General features: G+C 39.2%; 1 protein-coding gene across 2 annotated transcripts in view; it reads left to right on the top strand.

Annotated features, from left to right (window-relative positions):
• Positions 1-20,175, top strand: part of rols (rolling pebbles) — a 385,580-nt gene that overhangs the window by 325,856 nt on the left and 39,549 nt on the right. For both annotated transcript variants that reach the window (XM_067156406.2, XM_067156407.2), the window contains exons 9-16: positions 1,705-1,953; positions 4,893-5,020; positions 5,242-5,361; positions 8,612-8,901; positions 9,075-9,327; positions 12,293-12,499; positions 14,931-15,281; positions 16,894-17,313. In XM_067156406.2, the coding sequence (XP_067012507.2) occupies positions 1,705-1,953; positions 4,893-5,020; positions 5,242-5,361; positions 8,612-8,901; positions 9,075-9,327; positions 12,293-12,499; positions 14,931-15,281; positions 16,894-17,313 (2,018 nt within the window). The remainder of the gene's footprint in view (positions 1-1,704; positions 1,954-4,892; positions 5,021-5,241; positions 5,362-8,611; positions 8,902-9,074; positions 9,328-12,292; positions 12,500-14,930; positions 15,282-16,893; positions 17,314-20,175) is intronic.

Genomic DNA, 20,175 nt, shown 5'->3' with positions numbered 1-20,175 from the left:
TTAGTAGCTATGTCATTAATGTTGGGTCGTAACTTGTATTCAATAACACACGAGAAGCACTTAGATCTGAACCAAGACGGTTTCTAACTGTTGACTTCAGAAAGTTAATTGTAGAAAACAACTGTTTGCAGGCGTATAATGCCCCAAACAAGGTAAGTAGCGCTGGAGCTAGTTTCTTCATGGCCGAAAACATCTGTGGGAGGCTGTTTTACTGTTCAAATATTAAATTCTCCGGTTTCTGGAGAGAGTATTCACCATCAACTGCATACTCGATTTTCACCAATGCTTCACCAAGTTGTACGAATTTGTTCACTCATGTACTGCTTTCTTGGAATTCAGTCAGCTCCATTTCTAAACTGTGTATGTCTAACCACTCAAAATATTGACCTTAATATCACTCATTTGTGCAATTTGAGGTTTTGAAACGAAGTGCGGTAGGATAATCTCTCCGCAACTATTTGCCTTTAAAAAAATCAAAACAACAAACAGTAACACACTAAGAATAATGTGATGCTGGCAACCACACACAAGCCAAACTTCACTAATTCATTGATTTGAGTAGCGAATGACTCGTCGGCCGCATCTGACAATTCTCTCACTTGACTTCCGTACCTATCATTGTTGCAGTGTTGCCATAATGCATGTCCGAATGGAATTAGAATTTAGATTTTCAGTATTTGTTTCTTAAACCCGAAACACTACGACTCTACGATGAATGAGATATGTATAGTCTATAGTACAAGACGTACATTAAAACGTTAATACGTGCATGTGGCGTGCCACCGAAATCGTGTTCGCGTGTCACCTAGCGACACGCGTGGCATAGGTTCGCCATCCCTGCCTTAGACCTTAGACCGCTTTGTTGCAATCGGTTGCTGTTTTGCAGGCTCGCCATCACTTTCACTTTCCGATATTTCATGGAAAGAAATAGCTGATAAAAATTCCAAATCCTACTCAGAATCTGTTAGTTCATTCACTATGTCCTCAAAGTCAGTTCCGTTACTTTCATCTTCCGACAAAGTTCGTCATACTTCATTACTAATTTTCTGTAATGAAGATGCCACATTTAGACACACACTGTACTAAACATGCATATAATGAATCAAATAATATATATACAGAAGTAAATAACTCACACCGAAGGAAAAACTGGGAAATAAAATGAAATAGAATAGCAAAGCTGAGCCCGAAGATTTGTTTACAAACACTACACCAATGGCGCTCAAACAGACGGTCGGAAAACTGCACTCATTGAATTGCACTGAATTTGCACGCAAAGAGATTGTAAATATGAACAAAACTGAACTCACAGCTGCTGGGACATGGAGAGCGACAAAAAGTAGATTATCGTGACATCTGTTGAAGAATTGAGGAAGTTACGTGATGAAATACGAACACGTTGAACATTCAACAGTGCCACTACAGCGGGGATCAAAGTGTCGAATATTCGACAGTTGCCGGTTCTAGGGTTAATGTACTATGTAGAGTTGTAGAAAATTAGTTCTAACAAGGAAACGAAGCATTTCTCAGTCTATGTCTATATGACATATTTTCTTCTACATGTGAGGAATACAGTATGTCCCGAAAGTTTGGCCGTACCTTATTCTTACACACTGTACATGACTTGATTTGGCATTTATTTCTTCCTTTGCATTACTTAAATAATTTTATGATACGCAATTGCTGATCTCTTGTGTGTTTCAGTCCGTTTTGCTCAGTATCGTGCTCCTCAACTGACCTTGAAGCCGTTATTTTTCGAGGTTCCTCTGCAGGAGCCGGACCCTCTCTTTGTGGGCCGCCACTGGCTAATTCGTGAGCTGGAGGAGGCTCTGGGTTCGGCACATCCTGGTGTTCTCATCACTGGTAACCAGGGTACTGGCAAGACTGCCCTCATCCTTCAACTAGTAGAGTACAGTTGTTTTGGTCGGCGGAGAGACCCAGCTTATCAGCAAGGTAAGGAACATGTTTGACATTTTTGGAGTTCAGGTACTCGATCACCTCCATCCCTCAGAAAACTAAATATTTAAGGGATGTTTTGAATGAATGAATGAATCAATCAATCAATCAATCAATCAATCAATCAATCAATCAATCAATCAATCAATCAATCACCACTGACCTGCGTTTAGAACAATCGCCCAGGTGCTCTATCTGTTGTTTATCCAGTCTTTTCTGAAATAATTTCAAAGAATTTAGAAATTCATCCAACAAATTCCTTGGTAAATTATACCAATCCCTAATTCCTCTTCCTATAAATGAATATTTCACCCAAATCGTCCTTTTGAATTCCAACTTTATCTTCATACCATGATCATTCCTACCTTTAATAGACATATAAGCTTGAGTAGAGGTTTTAATGTCATTCCACGCCATCTCTCCATTCACAGCTTGGAACATGCCGCTTGGTTGTACAGCTTGTCTCCTTACTTCCCAGTCTTCCCAGCCCAAACTTTGCAACATTTTCATAATGCTACTCTTTTGTCGAAAATCACCCAGAACAAATTGAGCTGCTTTTCTTTGAATTTTTTCTAGTTCTCAATTCAAGTAATCCTGGTAAGGGTCCCATACAATGGTACCATACTCTAAGTGGGTCTTACCAAGTGATCTGCAAGAGCAGGCATTCACATTTCTCAGCGTATTATTGAAAATTACATCGTCAGCATCACTGTTTTCAGTAGAAGTTGTAGTGAACTCATCCTCTACATCATTGTTACACTGTGAATTATTTTCACTACCAATATTAACAAGTAAATTAGCTTTTTCTGCATCACCAGTAACTCTAACAGAACCTGCCATGTTTACAAACAAACTCGAAATTTGTGTAGAGTTCTAAAAAATTAAACGACTGCGAAGATATGTGGCATCTCTCATAGTAATAGTTAGCTCTGGGCGAAACCGAAAGCTACCTCTTCCTGCTATCTTTTGACAAGGTAAATAACCATGATGAAATCCATACTGTGGGCATTTCAAATCCCACGGCATACCATTGTGTTCTACACGCTGTGACCATTATAAGAATAAATTGACAAAAGGGTCCACTGTTTCAATACAGTATATCAAGTAAATGATATTACAGAAGTCTTGGGACTAGTTTCAGCCACTTAGTGGCCATCTTCAGCCAAATAAAAATTAAACAGATTATGAGATAACTAAAATATATGTATATCAGACAAAGACAATGTTGTAGGAATAATTTGCCTGAGGTCCTAAGTCAACTTAAAGACGTCATATTGTGACAAGAAGATCATAACCTTAATTTTTGTTATTATATATTTTAATGTTATAATTATTCCTACAACATTGTCTTTGTCTGGTATACATATGTTTTAGTTATCGTTAATAGAAATATAGCAATCGATAAATTGGAAAAACTCATTGGGAAAAATTACATCGCGAGGATTTTAAGGAACATTCTGAACAAAATTTCATACAAATAGATGACAATGTTGATATATCAGATCCAATAGAACAAACAAACGGAGTTTTACAACGTGATCCACTTAGCCTGCTCCTATTTAACATAGTAACTGCAGACATAACTCAGAGCATTAGAACTGAAAACGTCAAATTGTACGCAACGTGGTGCTTGTATCCATTGAGTTAACGAATCTCCAGGAGGCTTTCAACAACTTACAGTATGGGCAACTGAGAACGAAATTCAATTAAATGAAAATAAATCTGTGTCAATGACTTTCAGAAAAGGAGGCAAACCGGCAGCTAACGATGTTATAATTTATAAAAGAGACACACTATCGATCATAACACATTACAAATATTTGGGAATCACATTACAGACTCACGGAAATGTATAGAGTATCCATGTTCGGGAGAGAGTTATCGCTGCTTTATCAACTATGAACAGTATACCGAATTTACAGAAGGTATCATTAAATACTGCGTTAAAAATTTTTAAGTTAAAAATCACCCCAATAGTGACATATGGTTTGACATTAATCTGGGACCAACTAAGAAAGAAGAATCTCAAGAAAATCGAAAAATTATAAGCAAGATTCCTGAAAAAGGTCTTGTGTATTTCAAAGTATACACCCTCACGTCTGGCATATTTTCTCACCGGAGAATCCTTCTACATTGAGGATTTGAGGTACGACCTATGCGTGCCATCAACAGAAGCATACCAGAGTCTACTCCGAGAACTGCAAGGAAAAAGAGAAGAAATATTTCCTGAATTTTACGCTACAGATGCTATGGTCAACAGAGAATGGATAAAAGCCAATTATACATTGAGGCACACCATGACGCGTTTTGCTGTTCATGGTTTTCACCACCATATCTGCACGAGAGACATCTACCACCAACCGGATGAACTATGCGTTTGCAAACTTTGTGATAACCCATGTGACAGATATCACGTAATGACACGTAAGCGCAGAGAAATATCTCTGACAAAATCCTGTGAAAATGCTTAAGAGTATGTACTTATGCACACTGTGCAAAATTAAATTAAATTAAATTAAATAATATGTTTAATTTTTATTTGGCTGAAGATGGCTACTTAAATGGCTGAAACTAGTCCCAAGACAATATCATTTACTTGATATATTGTATTGAAAAAATGGACCCTCTTGTCAATTTAATCTTATAATTGCACTTCAGTATGGAACAAAAATGAAATTTAGAGCTTATAATTAAGCACGCTGTGACCGTAACAGACCAGTGGGCGCACCGTTGCATTGCACGCTCAGCATCCAGACAAACTGTACAGAATTTGTAGATTTTGATGGAGTTAAAATGTAAGTAATGTCCCCTTTCTGTATAGCTTAATGTTGCCTAATATTGTTTGCAAGTTTTAACCCCATTTCTTCTTATCAGATGTATATTTTTAAATTAATCTAATATACTTTTTTGAAATTAATTGTTATATTTCATTTCAGCTGATCCTTATGTATGCAATGGAAAAGATAGGCCATCAGGTTCCCAGAGTATCTACTGCCAAATCAATCTAGTCTCAGAGAGGATACGTCATCTTGCCTCTCATGTTGTCGCTTACCATTTCTGTCAGGTAAGCACTTGCTTAAAATTGTTCTGTTCTGTTACACTGATGCAGTCATTCCAGAAACTGTCAACCTCACTCACATTAGCCTTTGAAATTCTGCATCCATAGTGTCTTATACAGCGCTATAGTTTGATCCACGATGTAATGCTGCTACTACAAAACTGCACTCTAATTTTCTGTTTACACTGAAAAACAAAGCCAATAAAAAGTGAAATTTCTCTTTTCAGGCTGACAATAACAACACGTGTTTGGTGCCAGATTTCATCCATTCGCTAGCAGCCCAGTTATGTCAAGCCCCACAACTGCTTGCTTACCGCGAGTATCTCCTCAGCGAGCCTCACCTGCAGGTAAAGTGATCAATAAGAATAATAATACCTCAAATACTATTAGATTGATAATATGCCAGAATTATTCCCTTAAAGGTTAATCCTTCATGCACCAGTAAATTTATGTGCACAAGTGCATAAGTCCATTTTCCAGCCTGGACTTTGAAATCTGTATCAATCACTCTGGTCTGGCATTTTTTTAGTACAGTGGGACCTCAATATATCGAACCTCCATTACTCGAATTTTCAGTATCTCGAACTAACTTAAATTTCCCGGCCGTTTGTCCAATTCTTCACATGTATTTATTTCTTTATTACTCGAAATTCCGTTACACTAATTTCTCAAAGCAAACATTTTCTCCCTTGAAGCAAAAAATTCTCTGTAACTTGAATTTTGTTCAACATCAACTGTGCAATACGGCATTTGTCGTTTGTGAGGAACAGTTAACAAGTAAGGAAAAGGTTACAGTGATGCTGGGAGCTAATATGACAGGAACTGATAAACGAAAACTTCTAGTGATCCCAAAATCGGCAAAGCCTCCCTGTTTCTTGGGTGTGAATTAATTACTGGACAGGTACGAAAGCAACCCCGGCAGTCGCGGATGACAAGCTCCGTTTACAAATCTCAGCTTCGTGGTATTGATGAGAAGTTTCAACGTGAAGGGCGGAAGGTTTAACAGTAACAAACAGAAGAGACTAACAGACTTTTTCCAAAGGTGTTAAGGAAGGTATGTTTCTTGTTTCACTACTGTACGTACTGTAACCTATGTTCTAAAAAGTAACTATAATAAGGGTTATAATTAAAGTGATGCTGTAAAATAGAGTTTGTTTGTATATTTTTAAATACTGTTAAAAATAATGTATTCATTATAAGCCCATAGATACATATAACTCAATTATGTGCAATAAATGCTCAAAAACAGTATTCTCTATATCTCAAAATTTCAATAACTCAAAATAAAATTTAGCTCCAGAGGTGATTCGAGATATCAAGGTTGCACTGTATTTCAAACATTATTTTCTCTGTAACCATTACAGTTATTTGTGAGCTTCTACATCAGATTGGGTTGACTTTTGACATTTATATACTAAATTAATATAAAACTAATATAAAGACATAGCTTGTTCAGGTTGTCCAGCTCCTTGGCTGAATACTGATTACATCCCTGCAGATAGGGTTAACGTCAGGAAGAGCATCTGACCATAAAACTGGGCCAAATCTTGATGTGCAATCTGGTGGTGGTAGAAGAAGAAAATATTAATTGATTTTTTTTTTTTTTTTTTAGAAATAATGACCAGATTGTCAGAGCCTCCGTGTCTCAGGTGGCAGCGCTCTAGCCTCTCACTGCTGGGTTCCGTGGTTCAAATCCCAGTCCCTCCATGTGAGATTTGTGCTGGTAAAAACGGAGGCGAGAGAGGTTTTTCTCCGGGTACTCCGGATTTTCCTCTCATCTTTCATTCCAGCAACACTCTCCAATATAATTTAATTTCATCTGTCAGTCATTAATCATTGCCCCAGAGGAGTGAAACAGACTTCAGCCGCTGGCACAATTCCTATCCTTGCAGCTATATGGGGGGCTTCATTCATTCCATTCCTGACCAGCTCAAATGACTGGAAACAGGCTGTGGATTTTCAATGACCAGATTGTCATTGAAACAAATGGTTGCTGTACATATTTTTGTCGCAAAAGCAAAACAATTACAGGTACAACTGTGGAGAACATGTTATTTTTAATGACAAACACTATGAATAAGCAACACAGTAATTATATACTAGGCTGTAAGGATATTTTTTAGTGCACAAGCTTCCCTTCCAACATCTCAATGTTGCACAGCCACGTTTAGAGAGCAATACAGTGTTCTCTAGGGCATTTCTAATGGGCCATTTTCACTGACCGCCCGGCTGTCATTGCCTAGATATGAACTACTTACATAATATTTCAATTTGCTTTACGTCGGCCTGGCACAGATAGGTCTTATGGCGATGGTGGGATAGGAAAGGGCTAGGAGTGGGAAGGAAGCAGCCGTAGCCTTAATTAAGGTACAGCTCCAAAATTTACGTTGTGTGGAAATGGGAAAGCACAGAAAACCATATTCAGGGCTGCCGACAGTGGGGTTTGAAGTCACTATCTGCTGAATGAAAGCTGCACGCTCCTAAACGGACGGCCAACTCACTCGGTTTATGTAATATTAATACATACTTGAGTCATTGTGTGTTCTAAATTAAAATGTAAATTATTTAAATGTAGACTTGGTGTCCTCATCCAGAGGTGGTGCACCTCTTTTCAGGCACACCCCCGATGGAGGTGAGCTGCATGTACCATGTGAACCACATACCAGCCCTCCCGCCATTTTAAATTTCTGGCAGTACCAGGAATCTGACTTGGGCTCCCGAGGAATTATTTAAATGAAAAATATTCATCATTGTCAGCATAATTGCACGAGTTACATCGGAGTTTGAATGTTTACCTTATCACGCAGTGTCGTGCGCGAGCAGTGTCTGGATTAGCGTGGAATCGCATGCGAGCACTCGATTCCGTGGGACGTAACAAACCCGCCTCGCTCTCCACAGCAACTGAGTAATTAAGAACGAGCAGTAGAACACTAGAAGTTCAAAATACTCTGTTATGTCTTCTTCGTGATAACCCTAAAATAATTCAAATTTTCAGTTGCTCTAATATTATTGTTAATGCCCTAAGGGGAATAAATTGAAATGTAATCATATTCATTTTTTACGTAGTATTTCCGCCCGGCTACTCATTCCCGCCACCCAGCTGACAAAAATTTCTGGGGAGAACACTGCAATGTCAGAGATAATCTTCTAACCCTTGGAAAATATTGAACATAATTGAATTAGGCAGTATTTCTGCCATGTAGGGACACTTGATCGTAACTAAATCTTCAAGTACCTAATCTTATAAAACACTGTAATGATGTGCATAGTTCATTCCAGAATTTTAATGTCTTGTCAAAGTCTATTGCACACTATGTTAGCACTCTTCCAATGTCTTAACCAACTGTTCTGAATTATGATGAAAGAGATTTGATGCTTTGTACCAGAAATGTACACTTAAACTTTCTCCCTGATCTTAACGTCTCTTTTCATGAACATCTTTTCTCTTAGTTTCTGAGTTTTCTACTGTTTATGTATCATTTTCTGACCTAGGACATCAGGCAAAATGATTTGAAAGTGGCCTTTTAATATATAATTGATTGTCGTGTTTGCATATGAATGTTATACTTCAAGCAGTATTATCTTACAATATTCCAGGGAGCGGTGGCACTCAAGGAGTGTATAGCAGACCCTGACCTGGCTCTGTTACGTGGCATACTAGAGCCTCTCAGCTCATTGAGGCGGGTGGGGAAGGTACCTGGTGAGAGCTGTGTGGTGCTCATCGATGCTCTGTGTGAGGCCGAGTTCCACAGGCCCGACCATGGAGACACGTTGGCCAGTTTCCTTGCTAAGCACACTCAGGACTTCCCACCTTGGCTGAAAGTTGTAGCCACGGTACGGACACAGCTACAAGAAAACACGGCACAGCTGCCTTATCATAAGATCAGGTGAAGCAAAATATTTGTCATGTTAACTACTTGCATTACAAACGTAATGAATGTAACCATTTTGCAACCATCTTCATATTTTCATATTTCAATATGAAATACTTCACTGAATTTTACAGTTTTATTCGTAACTTACTGGTGTTTGATTTGAACATTAATTTTTTCTTTCACAGCATGGACAAAATGAGTTCAAATGAGAACCTGCAGAAAGACTTGCTGGATTACATCAATTTCCGTCTCAATAATAGCCCATGCATACAGAGTAATGTGGCTTCCACATCAGGCAAGCTGGACGGCAGTTCAAGTTCCCAGTTCCGTTTCTCTCAACACCTTCTGGGATTGTGTCGCGGTTCCTTCCTCTTTGCCAAGCTCACGTTAGATTTGTTGGAACGTGGTCATCTCGTTGTCAAGTCATCAGGCTACAAGGTAAGTGGACCATAGGATACAGCCAATGTGTCCATCAAAAAATATCAGCTCTATCATCTAATATTCTTGTCTATTTGTAACCATCCGATATTCACTAGAGACTTACAGTACATTTCTACTTGTTAGGCAGCACGGAGAAAATATAGATGTGTAGTGAGTCTTTTAAACTTGATGTCTTTTAAACGTTGCCTTGCTTACTCCATGGTGCTATGGTCCTCGGAGGACGTTGGCCTCTGGTCAACTCTATCCTCTTCACATCTCTGCCATTTCCTCACTCCCATAACTCTCAAGTCTGCCTCCACATCATAAAGCCATCTCCTAGCATTCTTCTTCCACCAGAATGTCCCATTAGAGCCGTTTTTTAGTATCTTCCTCCTTCCAGCCATTGCACACGCCCCCACCATCTTATTCTTCCCATTTTAACCAAGGCTACCATGTCAGGTTCTTTATACTTCTTCCTTGGTTCTAATTATCCATGTCTCTCCTCCTTTCATGGTGCCAGATATCTTCCTCAACACTTTCCTTTCCCATACATTCAGTTTTTTCTCCTTAGCCTCAGTCGGTACCCATGCCACACTGCCATACATTAGGACTAATTTGATTGTTGTTTTATAGAGAGTCAGTTTTAATTTCCTGCTTAGATTTTTTTCTGCCCAGGGGAGAGTACAGTGCTCTGTATGCTCTATTGTCAGCCCTAATACAATTTGTTATATCTGCCAACACTTTGTTTTCTGATGTTACAACTGAGACAAGATATATGAAGCTGTCTACTGCTTCAAAGGTCTACCCTCTTGTTTCTTCTTGTCCTTTCAGTACCCATGTAAATGTTATCACTCATTTTAATTTTCTTTTTGAACCTTATAATTAAACCTCTATTAAAGTTGAGTTTTAAGATTGTATATATAATTAATATGATTGTAATTTTATGATATAGATTTTTATAAATCGATGCCTTATTTAATAACATTTTATTAATTGTTCACTTTTTAAGTCTATCTGCAGATGGATCAAAGGTAGAAATATCTAGCATGAGGAAGGTAGGCAAAAGTAAGTGAGAAATTCCAAAGAAAGCCAGTCAGTAAATTAAGGATATAGAAAAAGAATGGGTAAAAGAAGGGAATACCTGGGAACAAGTGGGAGTAAAGACGTGAAAAATCAAACACCTTGGTGAAATAATGAAGGCAGGCCAGCTAAGAAAAGTGAAAAGCAGACTTACCAAAATAACTTCAAGGAATAACAGATGTGGATATATATAGTACAGTAGATGAAAGAAAAACCGGAAGCTACATACGCAGCAGAAACACTTTTTCACCTGAATAAACAATCAAAGGCTGACAGACTTCAGAAAATTGAAAGGAGGATTGGAAGAACCTGCATCAACAAAAAATACCAGAAAGATGGACAGTGGCGGATAATACCTAACAAAGTCGTGTACAAAGAGCTAGAACCCATTACAGATACTATGCATGAGAGGAGACTGGGATTCTTTGGACATATCGTGAGGATGCAGGATTCGAGACTTCTGAAACAACTAGTACAACACAATCTCGTCCCAAAAAATACCACAACAGGATGTAAATGGATCAGAGAAATAAGAGAGGATCTGAAGGAAATAGGCCTTACAACAGAAGACACCACAAATAAGATAAAACTAAATACAAAACTCAAGAATACAAACCTCCGCTTTACCCTTACGCGAAACAAACCAACAACACGCGTATTTTCAACTGAGGAAAGGGCACAAAGGTCAGAGCGTCTGAAGAAGTACTGGGAGGACCGCAAAGCCAGAACAATCCCTTCAAAGAGACCTGAACGATGGGCTGACTAAAGTGATCCTATGCGGTCATAAAAGGAGAAGAAGAAGGAGGAGATGAAAGAAATAGATCAGAATGAATCATTGTAGAGCCCACAACAAAAAGATGGGATGACTTTGGAAATAACCTGAAAAGATTTTGTCAAGTGGCAGCAAAACCTTTCTGGACTGTAATAAAGAATTTTAGAAAGGGAGGGAAAAGTGAAACGAATAATGTATATGGTAAATCAGGTTAACACATTGTAGCTCCCAGGGAATTGTTTGATAGATGGAAGGAATATTTTGAAAATCTTCTCAGTGTAAAAGAAAATCTTTCTATTGAAATCCTGAACAATAGAGTTCATAGAGAGGTGAATGACGACGGCAGTGAAATTATGCTAGAAGAAATGGAAAGGAGGGTAAATAAACTAAATTGTCATAAATCAGCAGGAATACATGAAATTATACCTGAAATTGTGGAATATAATGGGAAGGCAGGGATGAAATGGCTTCATACTGTACAATAATGGGATCAGCATTGAATGTAAGATACCTTCTGATTGGACAAAAGTAGTAATTACATCTATTTATAAGCAAGGGAATGGAAAGTATAGTAACAGCTATAAATGTAGGGTGTATTTGATTGATCAATATACTGTATCTGGCAAGGGGTTTGCAGACATTTTGAGGAGGGTGCGATAAATGGCTGAGGGTAAGTTGGATGAAGAGCAATGTGGTTTCAGATCACAGATGAGCTGTCAGGACCAGATTATATTGATTTTTCGTCCCACTAACAACTTTTATGATTTTAGGAGCAGAACCAGATTTTTAGTATCCACCAAGTAATTGAAAACTGGTACGAGATGAATAGACGGTTATGATTATGTTTCATAGATCTAAAGTAGGCATACAGTATGACAAAGTGCCAAGGGAAAACTGATTGTAGAATGAGTTCTTGGTTCAAAGTACTTACAGGGGTTAGACAAGGCTCTAAACTTTGACCTTTGTAATTCATAGTATACATGGATATTTTACTAAAAGGTATAAAATGGGAGGGAGGTATTCAGTACGCTGGAAATGTGGCAAGCAGTTTGGTATGATAATTATGAAATTAGTATTTCTGAAAATAAATTGACTTTGATAATTTTTAAAGCAATGCTGTTCATTTTACAGGTGCTTCCAGTGTCGTTGGCTCAGATCTTCCTCTTACACTTCAATCTTCGCTTTCCAACCCTCAAGTCTTTCGAGAAGGTGGCTCCCATCCTCAGCGTGTGTTTGGCAGCTCTGTATCCCCTCACCCTGCTTGAGATCTACTACTCCGTCAATGCTCTTCACGTTGATAAGTTCCTACCTTGGGACGAGTTCCTACAGAGGTTTAAGGTGAGCAGCCTATTGGTTTGTAGACTTTAGGTCTGTAATAGAAGTCTGCCCGGAATAGCCTAAGAGATTAAAAACAAATGGATAAATCTTTATGTCGGCTTGCATTCGGGAGATAGTGGGTTCAAACCCCACTGTTGGCAGCCCTGAAGATGGTTTTCCGTGGTTTCCCATTTTCACACCAGTCAAATGCTGGGGCAGTACCTTAATTAAGGCCACGAACACTTCCTTCCTACTCCTAGCCCTTTCTTGTCCCATCACCATAAAACCTATATGTGTCGGTGCGGCATAAAGCCAATTGTAAAAAAAAAAAAAAAATAATGGATAGGCCTAGATCTTTAAATTATCAGGGCTATTTTTAAGTGAGAACAGTTTTGCAATAAAGTAACAGTTACTGGGTAATTTATTTTTCATTCAATTCCACACACATTTAACTACTCTTCCAAATAGTCTCCATTTTTTCAAACATTTACTATATCATAAGATAATTGTAAACCCTCGTCGTACAGTGAGATGATGACCCTAATCTAGAAAACAAAGAATAATGGCCGAGAGGATCATCGCATTGATCACGAGTCATGACCTTCAGGCTGAGCTTCTTAGGCCAAGAAGGCTCATTACAGCTGTAGTACCATGGAGTTTGGTTTAGTATGAAATCCTCATCATCAAAGTCTAGTGCATGCAACAAGAGTCATGTCTGAACCATTGTTTTCACTTCCTCATTGGACCGGAAATGCTTCCTGGCGAGGAACCTTTTCAGGTGAAGGAAGATATGGTAGTCTCTAGGTGCAAGGTCAGGGATATAGTGGGGGTAATCAAATTGTTTTTGGCCAAACAACTCAATGCAAGATTGCGTTTGGACTGCAGAGTGAGGTCTTGCATTGTCATGAAATAACGCAGCTGTCCCATCTTCGCCATAAGACCTATCTGCGTCGGTGCGACATAAAACAAATTGTGGTCTTTCTATTTGATGCACGGGATACCTGCCCATCTGGATAAGCAGGGACGACGATGATGCCAGAATACTGGATACTGACCGCACTTAAGCGACTGCTGCTATTGAGCTCGGTCTCCTCTGTTCTAAGAACCATAAATGCAGAAATCAACACAATATTGAATTCACAATATTTCAGTCTATTATATTCAATGTATAGATGCTCTGTAGCTCAGACGGCCTCTCACTGCTTGATACCATGGTTCAAATTCCGGTCACTCCATGTGAGATTTGTGCTGGAGAAGGCGGGACAGGTTTTCCTCCGGGTACTCTGGTTTTCCCTGTCATCTTTCATTCCAGCAACACTCTCCATTATCATTTCATAGCATTTATCAGTCATTCATAATCAGCTTGGGAGTGGCGACCCCATTGTAATAATAACCTATATCTGGTTCATTCATTACATCCCTGACCCAGTCAAGGACTGGAAAACAGGTTGTAGGTTTTCATTTACATATACAATGTAAAAATACCATATTTCTCTGAATCCAAGAAGACTTTTCTTTCTCACAATCTCATGTGAAAAATCAAGGGTCACCTTGCATTTGCGACCTAACAGTAATGAACACCACTGGCAGCTACCGTGCTAATTATGCTGATTCCCTTCACCCCTCCGTACGCGCACAAAACTCGACCTTCAATGTCCATGTTTTTATTAGGCCTATAGGCTACATCGCTTGCCGCGGCAACCAATTGTACAGTGCCTCTTCATAACGTCACTGGTTCTTGGGAAATAGTGAAGAGAGAATGACATTCTACTTAGCGGAAGACAGGCTCGAAGCGTGGGTGACCGACAATCCCCTGAATAGATTTAAAGATGTCACCTGTATTAGCCTACACAAAAATGTTTCTCAAATCTACAGAATGGCATCAAACCATGTGAGCCTTCAAATTCTTAGAAAGGCCATGGCTACTCAGTTATAATGCGTCCACTCTACTTGACACTTAGAAAATTAACAGTTTTACAGACAGCAAGAATGTTTTCGTGATGGATCGTCGCATTGTAAAGACATGAGGAACAGACATTGCCGGCAAATTTTCAACGGGTTCTCTTTGATACTACGATGCCAATTTTAATTTAATGGTTATGAAACTCGCAGAAATAAATAATAATTGTGCAGCTGCAAGAAAATATGGCATAGCTAAAGCCAATGTTCATCGTTGCCGTAAAGACAAAGATAGTCTAGAAATGTATACTGAACAAAGAAAGGCATTCATATGATTTAACAAAGCACTTTTTAAGCCCGATTTGTTTTTTTTTTTGAAGGAGAAAGTGGGAGTCGTCTCGGATTCGGAGAAACACAGTACTTCGTTGTTAGGGAAATGTGGACAGTAGATGGGTAATAATGTCAGTATCATTTGTTTTGCTACATATAATATTATGCTTGTTATGTATTTGTTGATGACAAAAATAATACCGTTATTTGTATTTTGTTTCAGATGTTATCTGGATTTCTTGTTAAAAGACTGGACAACACGTATATGTTCTTCCATCCATCATTCAGAGAATGGCTGATCCGTCGGGATGAGGGGGAGAGCAACAAGTTCCTGTGTGACCTTCGCATGGGCCACGCAGGTATCGCTTTCCGGCTGTCTCGAGTGCAGGCCCCTCTGGATGCAGAGAAAGCTCTTGAGTTAGGTCATCACATCCTCAAGGCTCATTTGTACAAGAATATGACACTTCACAAATACTCATCAAGAGATCTCCAGGCTCATTGGGTAGCAGCCAGTGCTGAGGACGTGTCAGCAGCCCTATGCACTCTCCGCAACATCTACAGCCCCAATGTCAAGGTAACTATATATAGTGACCAACTTCTCACATTTCCTGGGTTGTTTAGATCCTCCCTGTCACGGTATTGATATTTTTGTTCCTCCCATATTTCATTAACAATCATGATCACAAAATTTCATTTGTATATTATTTCCACCAAGAATGGGAAAATAGAAGAATGTGGGTTGAAAATAAGTGTAGTGAAGAGTAAAACCCTTGTTATGACTAGAGGGGAGAAAGAAGGGAAAGGTCAAATTAGACTTGCAGACAAGCCCCTGGAAGTAGTGGAAACATTTAAATACCTGGGGAGTGAATTAATGGAGAATGCCCAACTGGATGTTGAAATTAGTAAGAGGATTCAAGCTGGAAGCTGTTTCTATCATAGTGTAAGAAGCATGTTATGGGACAAAGATGTGCCAACGGAAGCAAAGGAAACTATGTACAAGATGTATTACGTACCCATAACTACTTACGGGGTAGAAACTTGGACAATGACAAAGAAGGATGAGAGTCGAATACAGGCAGCCGAAATGAAGTTCTTGAGGAGTATGATACAGAAGAGTAGAAGAGACAAAATAAGGAATGAGAAAATCCGGGAAGAAATTGGAGTGGAAAAAATGATTGATAGAATTGAGAAGAGCCGACTAAGATGGTTTGGGCACGTAAAGTGAATGCGTTATGAAAGAATGCCAAAAAAGGTGATGGAAATGCAAATGCAAGGAAGGAGAGGCTGTAGATGACCACGATTGAGATGGACGGACACAACCCAACGCAGTATTATAGGAAGAAACCTGGACTGGGACACAGTGTTGGAGGAGGAGGGGTGGAAAGACCAAAAAAATTGGAAAAGAACCATATTTGCCCCTACCCGGCTACAGCTGGATAAAGGGAAATGATGATGATGATGATGATGATGATGATGATGATTTCCACCAAACATTTCTGATATAGACTGCCATCAAGACCATCTACAATATATCAGATTTTAATAATACTGGCCTTACATCAATGTTTGATATTGCAGATGGTCTTCCTGTGATTATTATCACTTAACATTTACACTCATCGATTAACTTAATTTATTTCAGACGTCCGTAAATCAGTGTAAAATAACTGAATCCTGATTTTGCAATCAGCTTGTATGACGTGTTTTCCACTCCAAAATGTGTTAAAAACAGGAAGCATAGAAGGAAGTTATGATACACCAAACCTTAATAAGATCGTAAGTTTCCTTAGAAGCATCTCAGGCAGAAATCTGTACAATGAAAGAAGTTTTCCACAGATGAGCACCAAATGAACTTTTGAAAGAAATCACAGCAGCCTGTAACTAATTCGGCCCCTGTTAATGGTAACAACTGTTTTAGATTATGAGGAGTTTTTGAAATTTGCATTCGAAAATAAAAGATAGCACTTAGTTCTGCAGCATCAGTCAACAAATTCGGGAATGTAAGTTAGTATTAAGAAATATGCCAATGTGTACATTTTTATTCTGTACTGTGATTTGTGTATTATTTGTTATCATTTTGTTTAAATATTTCCATGAATATTTGCTGGAGTTGATATCTCACAGCCAAAATAATGTACATTTTTATTGTGACCAAATCTCCCTTACAACTTGTTTGGTCATTACAGGTTTCCCGCCTGTTGCTGCTGGCTGGAGCATCTCCTGACCACCTGACAGAGTTCCTGGGTAATGCTCCTGCGCTGTGTATGTATGCTCATGAAGGCGTAGCAGACATGGTGTCCCTACTGCTAGAATTTGGGGCCGACGTGGAGCTGACCAACAGTCAGGGCTGCACGGCTCTGTCCCTGGCGTCGACGCGAGGGCACTGCGAGGTTGTGAGACAACTGGTGGCAGCCGGAGCGAGTCTGGGCCACGCAGACACTGCCGGTCAATGCCCCTTGGTACACGCAGCTCGTAACGGGAGACTGAACGTGGTGGGGTACCTACTGGCCTGCGACTGGGTCCTGAGGTCACCAGAACAGGAGGTTGAGCTGGGTGAAGCAGCACAACAAGCTTTGGTAGCTGCTGCAGCTCAAGGGCATGTTGAGGTGTGTATTATACTTATAAGAATATTGTTCTGTTAATATTTTTCAATCAGTGTCCGGCTCTATGGCTAAAGGGTTAGTGTGCTGGATTTCGGTCACAGGGATTCCGGGTTCGATTCCCGGCAGGTTCGGGAATTTTAACCATCACTGGTTAATTTCCTTGACACGGGGGTTGGGTGTATGTGTTGCCTTCATCATCACTTCATCCTCATCACAACGCGCAGGTTGCCTACAGGCATCAAATCAAAAGACCTGCACCTAGCGAGCTGAACATGTCCTCGGACACTCCCAGCACTAAAAGCCATGCACCATTTTATTTTTAATCAGCACAGAGCACAAGAATGCAAATACTATTAGTAGTCAAATAATTCTTATTCTTCTCAGTACTTGCATTGATTTTCTCCTCCCTCACAATACCTACAGCTATATCCCATACTTATTAATGAACGTAAGTTTTCGTGGCTCATTGTATTAACATAAAGAAATAAATGAACTGGATTAAAGCCACTATATATACATTTATTAATAATAAAGCCAAGCTTTCAGCCAAATTGCATTGGCCTTCATCAGGGCATGTGAAGTTTTGCCTCCGACAGTGAGCAAAGAAATTATCTGAAGGAACATGGAAGTCATGCCCGTACTATCCACGGCCTACCCCACTAACTGGACTCAAGGATCGTGGCGCTGTGCTGTAGTGGTTGGGAGTGAAGTTACTGATGCACCGCCCTCTGTCGACAGTTTGAGTGCGTCCCGCTGTGCCATGGTGGTGTTATGTTCCTTCAGATAATTTATTTGCTCACTGTCGGAGGCAAAACTTCACATGCCCTGATGAAGGCCAATGCAATTTGGCTGAAAGCTTGGTTTTATTATTAATAAATGTATATATAGTGGCTTTAATCCAGTTCATTTATTTCTTTATGTTTATATCCCATACTTCTTTCTTCTTTACTTTCTTTCACCATTTTTTTTTACCTCCATCCATTTAAGGTATTCTTCCACATCCTCCATCCACTTTGTTCCTTGGTGTTCCTCTCTTTCTTATTTCAATAACCTTTCCATGCAGTACTTTTTATTGTTGCTGTTCTCCCTTCCTCGACATACTGCACATCTCATGAACTAGCCTATTAATAAATTTCATTTTTTGTTTCATACTGACAAGTAAACAAAATATATACCTTTGTGCAATATTGTTGCTTTTCCACCAATTCAGTATGTTACAATTTAACTCTAATTAAGAAAGAGTCACATAAATGTAGTACAGATTTTGCTCTATGTGACCTTCAGCTACAAAAACATAATTTATATTGAATATTTTAAAAAATAATGTGGTCACATAGACTGAAACATTCATCATCATCATGAATCCCTTCCAGTGAACCTGGTAGGATGTTTTAGAATTATTTGCCTCCATTTGTTATGGTGTTTTCTCTATAGGACATCCCATGTTTCTCCTCTCTTCTCTTATCTAGTCTAACCACTAGGGCGTTCAATCGGTCTTCGTCCTGGAATGATCTTATCAAAAATACTGCCTTGGAGTTCAAGTCACCTGAATCCACTTAATGTGTCCTAGCCACTTCAACCTTGCAGTGCTCAGCCTTTCTTCTGTGGTCAGGCTGACCTGCAGGTCTCTTCATATCTGATCATTACTAATTCTGCCTTTTCCTTGTTTTCTGTACAGCTGATCTAAGGAACTTCATTTCACAAGCTTGCAGTTGACTTACTTCTTTTTTATGTATCATGTAACTCCCCAGACTATATGTCATGATGGGCAGTAGGTAAATCTTAAAACATAGTCTGTTTAGTCCCCTATTTATTTATTTATTCGTATCAGAAGCAGCATTAATACTATAAATACATAATATATACTCTTACTGAATTATACACATTATAGACAAAGTCACACTTATAAAAAAAGAGGTCTATATTACTTTTTCCCAGAAATTGGCGACATCCAGTGCATTTTCTGTTGCCTGAAGTAGATCTTGTACTGTGCATGTTTTAGAGCACTTACTACACTGCAACAAATGAGACGTCGTCTGGATTGCACCACACTCATACAATGAGGACTCTATGTTGAAACCCCACTTCTGCAGGTTGCTTTTACATCTTGTCATGCCTGCCCGTAATCTGTTCAGTGATCTCCAAGTACTCCATTTCTCCACGTGACCAGGTGGTAGTTCTTCACTTGGTGTCAGCCATTCTTCACGCCACATATCAGTTTGGGATTGCTGAGGTATCCCGTTAAGAGCCTCTGTTGTTCTGAGGAAGCTTTTCCTTGATTTGAGTCTTGGAGTAACTGGCCTGTATCATTACAGAGGGTGAGCTTCAGATGTTTCCGCCTTCTTCCTCTCGTTTTTTGCTGCAACCTCTCGACGGATATCAGGAGGGGCAATACCAGCAAAACTGTACAATTTGTCCAAGGAGTAGGTTTTAGTCCCCTGAGGAACTCCCTTGTCGCATACTATGTTCCGTATTTAATGGAAGAAATCGGATCCTTTTTGCACCCTGTTCAATACTTCATTTTTGGCACTTCCGTCATTTGATATTGTACTCCCAAGATATATCAAGGTATTCACACATTCAATCTTCTCTCCTTGGAGTTAGGTTGCAAGGTGTATATGATGTCCTGCCAATTTTCATTACATGTGGAATACAAAAGATTGAAACTACATGTAAAGAGGAGTATTAAGGAAGAAAGGGAGAAATGTTGGGAAGAGTTTACCATCAAAATTGAGCAAGATAGTCAAGGAAATCAGAAACTATAACACAGAGTAATAAAATTGAAAAGAATAAATCAAGAAAAAAATAAAAGCATTAGAGAGAGAAGATGGATCCATAGTACATGACGAAAAGGGTCTTCAGAAG

The sequence above is a fragment of the Anabrus simplex genome, chromosome 12 (assembly GCF_040414725.1).
Source record: "Anabrus simplex isolate iqAnaSimp1 chromosome 12, ASM4041472v1, whole genome shotgun sequence".
In the NCBI taxonomy this organism is placed as follows: Eukaryota; Metazoa; Arthropoda; class Insecta; order Orthoptera; family Tettigoniidae; genus Anabrus; species Anabrus simplex.
This window is presented reverse-complemented; position numbering and strand designations above follow the sequence as displayed.